At 39.2% G+C, this 12,599-nt stretch overlaps 1 protein-coding gene across 1 annotated transcript; it reads right to left on the bottom strand.

Moving 5' to 3' along the window:
* Positions 1-489: 489 nt before the first annotated feature.
* LOC106850844 (pancreatic lipase-related protein 2-like) lies at positions 490-12,351 on the bottom strand. Its single transcript, XM_088168617.1, has 13 exons — positions 12,334-12,351; positions 11,407-11,455; positions 10,134-10,288; positions 9,035-9,160; positions 8,012-8,146; positions 7,412-7,520; positions 6,568-6,687; positions 6,357-6,479; positions 4,088-4,203; positions 3,040-3,169; positions 2,320-2,431; positions 1,152-1,316; positions 490-553 (listed from the first exon to the last, which is right to left on the bottom strand). Exons 1-13 carry the CDS (start codon positions 12,349-12,351, stop codon positions 490-492), a joined length of 1,422 nt encoding a protein of 473 aa, XP_088024743.1.
* Between the last annotated feature and the right edge of the window lie 248 nt (positions 12,352-12,599).

The following is a 12,599-nucleotide window of genomic DNA, read 5'->3' as shown; positions in this document are numbered from 1 at the left end:
TAGCTTATAACTCTGAGTGGTCTGGCTTTGCTAACCAGTACAATTAAAATGGTGACAAATTTGGAGTGGCAATGCTAATCCAAATGATGTAGCTCAAGTCTGACTTCAGCATTGTCACAAAGGCAAAGTAGAAGTGGAAAATTCAGCTTCACTGGCAAAGAGAGAGAAGTTTCTTATTGAAGATGGCCAGAAAATCCAAGTTCCTCAGTAGTACAAGACAGTTTTGATAAAGAAGATGCCTGTTTCAGGTATAGAAAAGAGTCCCAGCTGGTTATAAGTAAAATATGTGCTTTTTCTCTCATTGTAACCATAGTTCACAGGAGTGTAGCTGTCCTGCGTGGAGAAAAGGTGGCAGCACTAATTTGGAAATCGAGCTTTTATAGAGGGCTGGGCAAATTTCTCAGTCTTTTGAGGGAGCCTCGTTATTCCTTTGCTGCTGAGTGCAGAGTCCAGCTGGAGAGGGCTGAGTGTTCCAGGCATTCCTGGCCCTCAGCAAAGAGCCAGGGCTTGCCACCGTCTGGGCTGCACAGCTCCACACCCACAGAACACAGACCTGGGAAGGGAGGGACAGTTTAAGGAAATATTTGTCATAAAATCGGACATTTTTACAGCAACTAGCCAACATAATCAATACAAACCCTGTCTTTATTTCATGTTAGGCCAAAGCATAAGTTCCAGTAGACTGAGAACATAGAGTGTGCGTCATAAATTTTTTTTTAAGATTTACTAGTTCATGACTAATTATTAACTTTTAGGATGTGTTTTCCTTTTTGATCAGGATCCCTTAGCATTTTCATTTGGGACAGGAGTGCTTTTGAAGGGAATTTTTCCCTCCATTTTCCCCACTTACCACACGTTGGTTTACATGACAGAGTGGGGTGGAGGCATAAAGTGGATTAGTTTTGGTTAAAAACTAAATAAATGTTTAGTGTGTATCTAATGTGCTGCAGGTGCCAGTGGCTGCCAGGCCCATTGGCTCAGGCTGGAATCAGCATGAAATACCCTGAAATACCCTGCCCAGGCAGGTACAGTGCTGAACTCTGCAGAGCTGCTTCTGTGTGCTCTGCTGTGTGCTAATGGAGAGCTGGACACATGAAACTGCAATTTAGGAGGAAAACTTCCACCTTTACATCATTACATTATGTACTTACATATTTCCGTTTTCCCCAGATATTATTCTGACTTCTTCAGCTCCCATGCAGCCTCTGTCTACATGACCTACATGCTTTTTCCAGAGAAATTCAACTTTTGAAATGTTCCCAGAAATTTCTGTATCAATGTAGTTCAAGTATGTGTTGCCTGATTTGAAAGTTCCCCTGCCAAAAGAAAAGCACAGAAGTGATGCTCAGTGTTCTACACAATGAGGGTGAAAAGAAAACTTGACTATAGGCAGGAAGACAGATGATCTGGGGGGGTTCCATGAGAGTTGGGGCTTTGAATACTACTGCTAGAATTTTATGAACTTTTAAATAGATTTGCTGAAATCCCTGTGCATTTCAGGATGAAACACATATCAGTTAGTTAGTACAGCCTTTGAAAGTATTGTTGCAATTTATTCTATACATTAATTTGAAAAATAAGATCTATCTTCAAATAAATCCAAGTCAAAAAGTTCTCTCAGTGTTTCTGGTAGCTCTCAACCATGAAGGAAATTGAAAATTATAGTTTACATTTGTGCCTTCTATGCTATCACTGTTCACTCTAACAGAACACACATTGTAATGTGACATTAGCATTGAAATTATCTGTGGGTTTATTGCTGCAGTGGTGTATTTATAACCAAAGGTGCTCCTGGTACTAACTGGTAATGGGGCTCTATTCAAACACAGAGGAGGTTGGTTTTGTAATATTGAAGCTGGGTTGCTGACCAGCATCTGTTTATTGAGATTTAAATTCACATTTACTGGAAAAGGCCAGGCTGAGTGGGCAGGAATCCCATATTCCAGCACAGTTCATGGGCAAGCTGCAACTTTCTTATTCACACATTCCCCAGAAGAGGGGATAATTAAATGAGTGTACATCACTGAGCTCTTTGTCTTCTCAGAGATCACCAAATCAGCAGCAGCCACAGAGCTCTTGCCCACTTTGCTATGCTAACATCAACCCCAGAAAACAAAAGAAAATACAGAGCAAGAGGGACCAGCAAACAGATTTTTAACACAGCCTGCAGCACAGAGAACTTCAATCACTTATCAGCTACTTTTATTACCAGAGTAAATCACAGCCCACACAGAAAAAGAATGTAAAAATAGCAGTGTGTACATTCCATGTGATAACAGTGATAGAGCCACGTTTTCAACAGCCACATTAAAAACTTACTTGTCAATGGTATATTTTTTCCTGAACCCATTAGTTCCAGTCAAGGCTACATCTATATTTCCCTTCATGGTTTCTGTTGCACATACTTTGACATGTACTTCTTTTCGCCAGCCTTGGAAAGCAAAATCAAATGGATTACAGTTGTAAGGAGATTTCTTTCCTAAGGGTTAAATTTCTTATATGTTTCAGTGTGTCTAAGAGAGAGAAAAGGATTGCACAAATGTGCTTATAAGCAAATAAAACTTGTGATAAATTCGAGTTCATTCATTAATTTTCCTGTTTGCCAGTCCTGTGGCTGTTTCTATATTAATCATAACTAAAGCTGTATTTCTTATTGCTCCCTGCCATTTTGACTTGATGAGCTTGGAAAAAATATGAAATGCACCACTTTTATAAACTTTTGCCAATAAAAACAATGCAACATTTTAAAATTTGAAATTATGCACTTCCAGCATAAAATTCTTCCCAATTTCAGTTTTATAGAATTTTTGAAATCACCATGTAATAACCAAGTTTAACCCAAAGGTGAGCATCATTTGATCTGTTTCTACAATTATCTCAGCTTCCCCAAATAATGCTGCTACTGCATGGTCCTAACACCTAAAATTATAGCTGTTTTATTGAGTGCAACTCAACTGCAGCAGCTCTGCAGAAGTGTAAGGTCCTTTTTCACACATAATTCATTGCTACTTTAGAATACACCACAAAATGAACACTTACGAGCATATGGAGGGGAGGGCCCTGTGTTTAAATAAACCTTTTGCTGTTCTTTTTCAGTTTTATGTAAAAACTTATCAGCATAATGACCCATCAGTGGGCATCCTTCCTCTGGACATGGAAAGCAGTCTCCCTGGGGGGAAAATAAAAATGTGTGTTTTAATCTCACTTCTTAAATTTTAGGAAATTAGGGTATTTTATAGGCATTTTATTAGGTTTTTTTGGTTAGTTGGTTGGTTGGTAGGTTATTTTTAGGTTTTTGCTTCTCAGTTCAGATCATGTCTTCAGTATTTGTCATTCTGGTTGTAAAAAAGAAGTTGAGGTGGTCAGTCAGCTTATTTCATCTTGTTGAAAATCAGAGAGAAATGGGTTGGAAATCCAGCCTAATTCCTTGTGGTCTTGCAGAGACCCACCATAAAGAATGTTGTACGTTGCTACCTGATCTAAAATCTAGGTAATATATTCACCTTTCATAGGATCCACTGGAATCTGCTGGTTATAGGATGGATAACCACATTTCCAAGGGGTTCTGTCTGGATATCTCACTCATATGGTAAAAATATTTATGTTTAGGAATACTAAAGGTTGGGCTTTAGATATGGGATATGTTCTGTCAGCTCTTTATTCCCATGCAGAGCCTTAATTAATTCAATCTACCTACATCGATCAGACAATCAGATCAAAACCTAGGCTTCCATTAAAAAAGGTAAAAAAAGATAAGCATGAAAGCAGATTAACTCCAGTCAGAAAAAAATAACATTGCTATATTTAGGTAGTTCAGTTTTGATATGTGGGAGGTTCTGTTCAAACTGGCATTTGTGGACCTTTGGCTATTTGTGCATTTGATGAAAAAAAGGCTAAATGATCATTATAACTTCTCTATTGTGAAATTGCTTGGGTTTGGGTATGGTCTGCATGAAAGTAGTCAGTGTTTCTGAATGTCCCCTGTGCCCATATCCCATGGTCCCAAGTGTAGAGGTTGTCCCAGAAATTATTAAAAGAAGAAGGGCAGGTCTACAGGTCCTCAGATAAATCCAGACCTGGTACTTACCAGCACAAACTCTTGGTATGTGTCACACTGATACCCAGCAAATCCATTTGGAGTGATGATGCTCTCAGCATAATACCTGAGACTTCTTTTGTGTCCACATCCAAAAGATCTGTATGCTGGGAAAAAAAAAAAAAACAGCAAAACACCTAACAGGTAAAAAGTGGTCAAAACAATGCATTAACATAAAGTCCATGCCAAAGAAACATTTTGGGGTCTCTTTTCCTCAAAAGCACTTGCATTTATAGTGATGTCTCAGGTGAAAGAAATAGGAATGATTAGAAGAAATTTAAAGTGTGAATTATTTGGTTTTGTAGTAAGTAGTGAACCTACGCCTACATATTTTTTACGTTGGAAAGAGGTAGTTTTTAACATAGGTGGAGATGCACCAAGATGAAACAAGAAGCGTTTGGGAGTATTCCCCTTTGATATTTCAAAGACTGGAATATTTCATAGCTACAGTTTTTGTAAAGCATAGTGTAGTTACAATGAAGTAGTTTTCCTTTTCTTACCGTTTTCACAACATGGTATTCTGTAAAATCACAGTTTCCACTAATTTCTAGAATTAAAGGTAATTTTAGCAATTATTTTAAATTCAGTGGCTTTTGGTGTTTTTAAGCACTAGAAAATCTGCAGTCATTTGATAGCAATTCTGTGAAATCCTCTGAAAAGCAGGATAATTGGCAGTGTGCCCTTGATTTTGTCAGAACTCTTTGAAACAAGTACTTTTCCCCACCAGACTGAAATTTATAAGCAGCCAGTAAGGAAAGAAGGAAGTGTCATTTGGGTTATATTTACACGTCCCTTACAGCAAATGTTGTCTTCCTTGATTCCAATGTCTCTCCTATATCAAAACACAATATACTAAAGTTAGGTTGCTTTTATAAAAATGGGCTCTGTTCTGATTTAGTGCATGGTGGGGGAAGTCTGGGAGGCACTGAAGCAGTTGCAAGCTCGCACAGTTTGTAGTGAAATCAAAATTTCCCTTAATGGCAATATTTATGCATCTTGAAGATAGACCAGTTGGTGTTGACCAGTTGATATATTGTTTTTTTCCCACACGAAAATCTCTCTGAAAAGTACTTGTTGTCTGTTTTTCTTGAAAATAATCTGCATCATCAAGGCTTCCTGAGTATGTTGTCTTTGTAGCTCCTTCTTTAATTCAAAAGGGTTTGTGCTTTTAAACCCTCAGCTCTTACAGCTGGCTCAATTTATGTTAGTGGCAAATTCACTTAACACCTATAGTCTTTCTACTGCATCAAAAACTCTAGGGAAAAAGTCACTAAATATTATTTCTAAAGCACTTTGTACATAAAAACACTTCATAAATGTAAACATTAGCACATGAAAGAGAGGTTACCAAACAAAGTAAGGTTTAACCAAGAGGAGGGAGTTAAGGCTGTCTCTATTTTTAAGAGCTGCTTGAACAACCATCTCCATCTGCTCGTGTTCAATAGAGCTGAGTTTCTCCTCCATGACAAAACATTGCAAAGAGCCTTGTGAAATGTCTCTGGACATTAAATGCAGACATTTTTATGCATTCCAATTAGAAAGTGTTTTTGTTCCAAGTGACTTTGAGCACAGCCAGCTTTCAGTTCTCTTTGTTACTAAGTTCTCAGCCAGTTGTAAGAGAGAGCATTTTTGAAAGCAAATTATTTAACTAGTGGCAGGGATTTCAAAACATTTAGCTGTGAATAACAGATGTTCTCATTTCTGTAGGTTAGCATCAGAGGACAGGATTTTGTGGATCTATTGTACTGGATCCCAGGGTAATTCTGATTAACTGCCCAGCTTTCTTTGAAGAACTGCTAATGGAGCAGTCATTTTATCATCTTTTGTATTTCTAACCTTGGGCTGTTCCCTTTGAAGAGACTAAAGCTTGGTGGCATGGATGAATCCCAGTAATATTGGGTGTGATATCTTCCTAGGGAGAAGGAAAGCTCAGATTTTAAAATACTCATTTTTGGATTATCCATGAATGAAATTTTATCAAGTCCTTCATGGGAGGAATTCCCACTGAGCACAATGGCAGGGTCTTAGAAAGCTTGTGATGCACAATTTTTCATGCTCTAACTGAAGTTTTTCATCTAGAATTTGCCTTGCTTATTATAAAAGCAAATTGGTGGATATGTCAGAGGTAGCTTTAAATGTTCCATTATTGAGCATTTTCTCCTTATTCCAAATCTGAACTGTATAAAGGTCTTACCTTATCCTAGTCTTTGTCTCTAACTGTAACTTATAATGATGTATTACTTCTTTAAAATATATTTACCTCTCATCAGGTCATTGATATCCTGGGTTGCAGGAGGTACACGAAGCTGGTTGCATCCTGGCATCTTCCTCCCACCATTTGGGTAAAAATCCAGGTGGCCACAAGGCTGAAGAATCCCTGGAGCTGAAATGCACAAGGGATCCTGGCAGATCACTTTCAGGTGCTCTGTAGCCAACTGTGTGCCAATGGCAGCCTTTAAATGAAAACTTACCAAAGTCAAAGAAAAGATGACCAGCATGAGTATGAATTATATCAACAAATGTTGCATCTGAAGGATCCAGCCTAACCATTGTGGGAGTGTACTGGAAAAGGGGCCCAGCTGGATCCAAACCTAAATGAATGGAGATGTATCTGATTGAGTAAATAATACTATATGTATATCATCACATACAGGTTTTGTATGCTAAATATGTGATTACATTTCTGCTTTTACTCCACATATAAAAATCAATTTTGTGGTCCACAGCTAGAGAAACAGGCAGGGTATTAACAGAAAGCTGACTGAAGGCATTGCAGCAGAGTAAAATGCTGATGGCTGCTTGGCTTACTTTTGGGAACAATGATATAAGAGGTTTGGTTTGTTGAGGGGTTTTTTATCATTTTACTGAAAAATATGAAATCTTCTTCTATGAAATATATTACTCTGAGCATGTAGATTTATTTATGATTTTTTATTTGCAGAATATCTTGGTATCCCATCACTTCAGTGTCAGTGAGGTCTCTTTGTAGATAAAGAAACAGAGCTCTGATCCCAGTTTCCCTGAATTTCTCACTGTGTGACTACTCACTGTGTGCATGGCTTAGACAAAGCAATGTCCATGCAGAGAAAAGAACTGACTGGGGGAGAAGGAAAGCAGAAAATAGTGATTTTTCAAAAGAAAACAATGTGTGACTGTGTCACGACTTGTGAGCCACCATGCTGGCTGGACACTGTTAATTATGACAAACCAGCACATTGCATTCTGTATTGTATGTTTATAAAGCAGCAGTGATTCTTCAGTTCTCTGAAGTTGTGTGAAAATACAAAGTTTTGTCAGCTGAAGTAGCTGCAGTACCTGTTATTCTTCCAATGCCAGGTTTCCTCCTCCCTGCCTCCCCTGCAACGTGTGCTCCAAGGCTATGGCCAATGAAATGGATGTTGGCAGGAGAGTAGCCATAATCTTTCTGTGAACGTTTATGGAAAGGAGAAAAAACCAGTGTTGGTATACAAGCCAGTGACACTGCAGCACGTTCCCATGCAGTGCCAGGACATGGCCAGATCATTGGGCAATGGAGATGAGTGTCCTGGTGTCTGGGTGATGGGATCTCTTCCTTAAGAGAAGCAATTCCTCAGTCATCCCACCTCTCTTAATTTTCAGGGTGTTCATGGCTATTTACCATCTTATCCCGATATGCTAATTCTAGGGGATTTAATTTTCATTTCAGATTTTCAAACCTTTTGGACTGCTGAAAAGCCACGTTAGTTTTTCAAAATCAATTATGACACTAAAGCAGGCATTTCCATTTGTGTGGGATTGGAGCTCTTTTATAACATTTGGACCCACTTTACTGGGTACTTCTTGCTCTTCCTAGCTCTGTTGAATCAAGCCTAAAGGTGCCACTCTGAGCACGACCTTTACCATGTGGGCTGTGCACATTCCAGGGGTATTTTTTACCTCGAGGAGGTTCACCAGGTACTCCAGCTCAGCCCCCACAATGCGGACGTTGTTGACGGCGTCCGTGTACAGACCACTGGACCCTCCACTCCAGTCTGTCAAAATGCAGTTCACATCCTCAGAGACGAACATGAACTGGTGGAGAACAGCAAAACAACAGAGAAGAAGGAAGCAGGCACTAATTAAAATTGTAGCGGGGCATATGCAAACTGCATTTTGTTTTATTTGTGTGACCGGTGACACAAAGATGACACATCTTTAGTAATTCCTACTGATGCTGAAGATCAACACAAGGAGGCAGAGTGGAACCAGTGATTACAGGACACTCACAAGCTCCCTTCAGCTCTTTTTACCATTCTAGATGCCTTGGTTAGCTCTGTGTTACCAACTTCTCTTTATGACAGTATCCCTGTTCCCAAAATAGGTCCAAGCTTTATTGTTCAAATTCTTTATGCTTGGATCATCTAAAAGGATTCTCAAATTTGTGCTTGAATTGTTCAGCCCTGAAGTTCATACATTATAACTAAAATATTCTATTTAGACACTTCTGCCAACAGAACTTTCTGATTTTGTGTTTTATTCTGAAACAATTTCATTTTTGAAACTTGCCAGAGTAGAATGAAACCAATCTGCTGAACAAAGCCTTTTGGTTTTATTAGATCAAATGTGTCACTCAGACTGACACGTTTATTGTGACCTTTTGCTGAGGTGAGAAAACTCACTCTTTTTCCCCCTTTATTATTGGCAAGGAATTGAAAAATCAATTTATTATAGCTTTCCCTGTGGAGGTGAACGCAGCAAAAGGGCATTCAGCAGAAGGCTGAAGTGTACTGTACTCATAGCCAGCAACAAGACAATGGTCATGTGGAACTGGGCTTCATTCTGACTTTTGTGTTCCTTATGTATCCCCTGAATTAACAAGAGAACAGAGGCGTGAATTCCACATGGGAATTTTAAGTCAGATGTGGACATTTAGCCTTTCAAATGCAAGCAAAATGACTGTCAAACAATAGCTGTACCTACCCTGCATAAGTTTGTTATCCAGGGGAGATCTGCTCCAGCAAGGTGCCCGTGTATAATGAAACGAGTTTTCCTGTGTGCTCGGAAATTCGAAGCTTTTATGGTTGAAGAATTTGTAGCTGAAATTTTCTGTGCCAAAAAACCCATGCAACCAACAAACACAACAAGGATATTACTGTTCCATCCCACTGTACATTTTGATAAAGGGCAGAGTACCCCAATGGTTAAGGCATAGTTCTAGACCCAGAAGAGATGGGTCTTATTTCTCATTCCTAAACTGCCTTTTGAGGGGAAATCAATTAATCACTTCAACAAATGCTTCACTTTCTCTGGTTAACTGAATTAATGATACTGGCATCTTTTGCACAATGCCTTGTGATGTACTGGTACAACATGCCAGGTAAGTACAAGATTTTATCAAACTTGGCCATAGCAATGCAAAGATAGCATCTTCTGAAAGGTATTATTTGGTCGACTTTGAAACTATACTTATTTTTCTTTCTTTTTCCTTTGAAGATCAGACCTTCATTGCTTCATTTATATTTTATGGGAAACCCCACCTATCTACAGAGGCTGTAGGTATTGTGGTGTGTATTGAGAAAGAAGACATTATTTTCTTTTGAAGAAACTCTGGGTACTAGCTCTTACATATTTTTTTGGTTATGGTTTTGTTGACTTAAAAGGGGGATGTCATACACTAATTATTAGACATTTCACCTTCAGTGAAAGACTGAAGTGATTTGTTAAAACCTCATAGGCCCTCTCAGCTGGAGGAGCTGGACTTGTTATGAAGTGACTTAATAAACACCTCTGCTGATTGTGATTGCCATTTATATAAAGACCCTTAATTCTGGAGCCTTTTGCCTGTAATAACTTGTGTTAGAGGGCTGTGATTAATATGTTGTAAATATACTTGGCTCCTCAGAGAGCTGAAATGAGGAAAAAGGAAAAAAGATGGAAGGAAATGATCATGTGTATAATATAAAATTGGAGGTTCTCCTGGGGGTCTTGTGAGCAAAAATATGTGAGAAAAGAAACTGTCCCTAGAATTTATTGAATGTATTGTACAAAGTCAGTATTTAAAAACAAAGCATTTTCTTACTTGGTATTTCACCCTGTTATCTCTGGTGTAAAGAAGGAAATTTGTGTTCACAGCATCTGGAGAGCTGGGCAAGCCTGCCAGTTGTCTCCCCGGGATCCCAGCCCATGGGGGGCTGTCTGAAAAGCATCCAAGCCTTTCGTAGCAAACTTCCCTTCCTGGGGTGCACAAAGAAAAAGACATTAGTGTTCTGGGAATGTCACAGGTTGTGTACACGAAGCTGGCAGGAGAGGGTTTACACCAGGATAGCCAAACAAGCCTGATTTGGGTTAGGATGGCACTTCTGGGCATTTTTCATTATTTTCAGATGTGCTCGGGTGCTTGTAGTGAGGACTTGAACTTCTGGAGAGATTCCTGCTGCAAACAGAGCCTGGAGCTCAGCCTGGTGAACTCAGGATGTGTTTGGTCAAACATATTGTTAACACAGCCCTTGGAAAAAGACAATAAAGTCTTGATCCAGGGAAGAAACCAGCTTTTGCTTTCAGCACAGAGTAGTCCTTTAAATCAGTCCTAAACTCCAGGGACTATCAAAATTGTTATTTCTTGTGCAACAGTTCATGAAGGAGCAAAAAGAAACCAAAACATTAAAATATCTACTTCCGGCTGCTCCACAAGAGACATTAAACATCTCCCTTTTTTTAATTTTTAACACCATAAGATTTTAGTGGAAGCAATAAAATGGAATCTGAGTGGATGCTTAGAGCAAAGCACAGCCTCAGGAAGTGTGGTCTGTGCCTGAAGGACCAGTTTCACAATTTCTCTTGTGCCTTTAATACAGTAATGGTGCAAATATGACATGCAGGTGTTGCCATTAATTGTCATCCTTCCACAGTATTGTAGTACAACAGTTGTGAAATCCCATTTTTATTGTTATAAAAATTCTATTCTTTCCTGTCATTAAAGAGGTATTTTGGACCAAGACTGTTTTTTTGTTCTCTGCATAGCACTGTGAAGAGTGGGTGCCTAGGCTCTCACTACCAGGGCTGTGCTACCATGAGTGAGTTGAGGGGGAAAATGTCTGGAAGAATTTCAGTATCGATTTGCATATAAAAATACCTTTCTGATTCCCATTCTCTTTGCTAGCTGCAAAAACCTTTACAGAATTAAAAAGCAGTGAGTTAAATGTGGGAAAGACATGACATGACTCAGTGGTCATAATGAAGAATTATGTTAAATCCATTCCAATGAACAGGTTTTTTTTCTAGAATATAGATATCCTGACATAACCTGCACATCATTTTTACTCTTTATAGGTTTTATTCATTATATGCCTCACCTCTGGCTGCATTGAGAAGAAAAAGAGTAGTGATCCATACTGCAAGCATCTGAAGTGAAAAAGAACACAATTCAAACATAATTGAAATTAGAATCTGAGATTCACCTAAGGGTTCCCTTAACCCATTAAAACCCCTTGAAACTCAGGACTTCAGTAATTTACTGAGTTACATTAAAAAAAAATGCAACTCTTCGTCAAAAATAGTAAGGTTTCAAGAAAATAACTTTGGGGTTATTTCTGTTTGCCATGGAGATTTTGCATTTTGCTATCCTTTAGGAATCCTTAAAGATCATTTTCCTATCCTTGACAAACAGAAACTTTTTTTCTCTGTAGAGCTGCAGTTTATGGGCATGCAAATTAAATTCTTACAGGATTTGCAACAACATATTACAGACTGAAGTTTGGACTAGGATTTTGTAGAATAGTTACTCTGAACTTCCATCAATGATTGCATTTAAAAACACCCCAAGAACAAACTTAATTTGCTGTTAAGTTTGTTAAGCTTATTAATCATACAGATGGTATTGAAAACTTATTTTGACCACTGCTATCAGCCATGCACACTTATCAGCCCTCACCTGCCTGATCAGTCAATCACCAGCTGATAGGTCAGCATAGGGGTAAATGGAATCCATCATTTACTCCAAGGTGAAGCAGGGAAAGTCTTTTAAATACAGTCTCACTACTACCACGAGCAACTTATCTTGAAAGAAAAATAGATAATTCTTTAAAAATCGAATGTCATGCCCAGATCATCCAACCAGTGCTGCACAGGCAGAGCCCTGCATCCCCTCCCTGACCAGTCTTCCCAGTCCCCTGAAGCCCACAATACACTGCTAGAAGTAAAGAATTCATCCCTGTGAAACCAAGTGCAGGTTCAAGCACATCCTGCTTCCACCTCCTCTCCTCCAGCCACTCACCAGATACCCAGCCCCTCATCATCATGATCCTTATTTCAGTTCCTTGGATGTTCTTGGCTCCAGTGCATCCCATTTTACCTTGGCAAGGCTCAGAGCAAGTTCTCAGGGTCAGCCTCTCAGTTGCTCGTGGCAAACCTTGCAGAAGCTCTTTGAGGAGCCTGGAGAGAAGCAGGACAGCTCTGTGCCTGCCCTCCAAGGGCACGTGGCAGAGGGATGCTCACCCTCTGCCTGCTCCACAATGCTTGGATTCCCAGCTGTGCCTGTGTTGGGTAA

This window comes from Sturnus vulgaris, chromosome 8, assembly GCF_052056855.1.
Source record: "Sturnus vulgaris isolate bStuVul1 chromosome 8, bStuVul1.hap1, whole genome shotgun sequence".
NCBI lineage: Eukaryota > Metazoa > Chordata > Aves > Passeriformes > Sturnidae > Sturnus > Sturnus vulgaris.
This window is presented reverse-complemented; position numbering and strand designations above follow the sequence as displayed.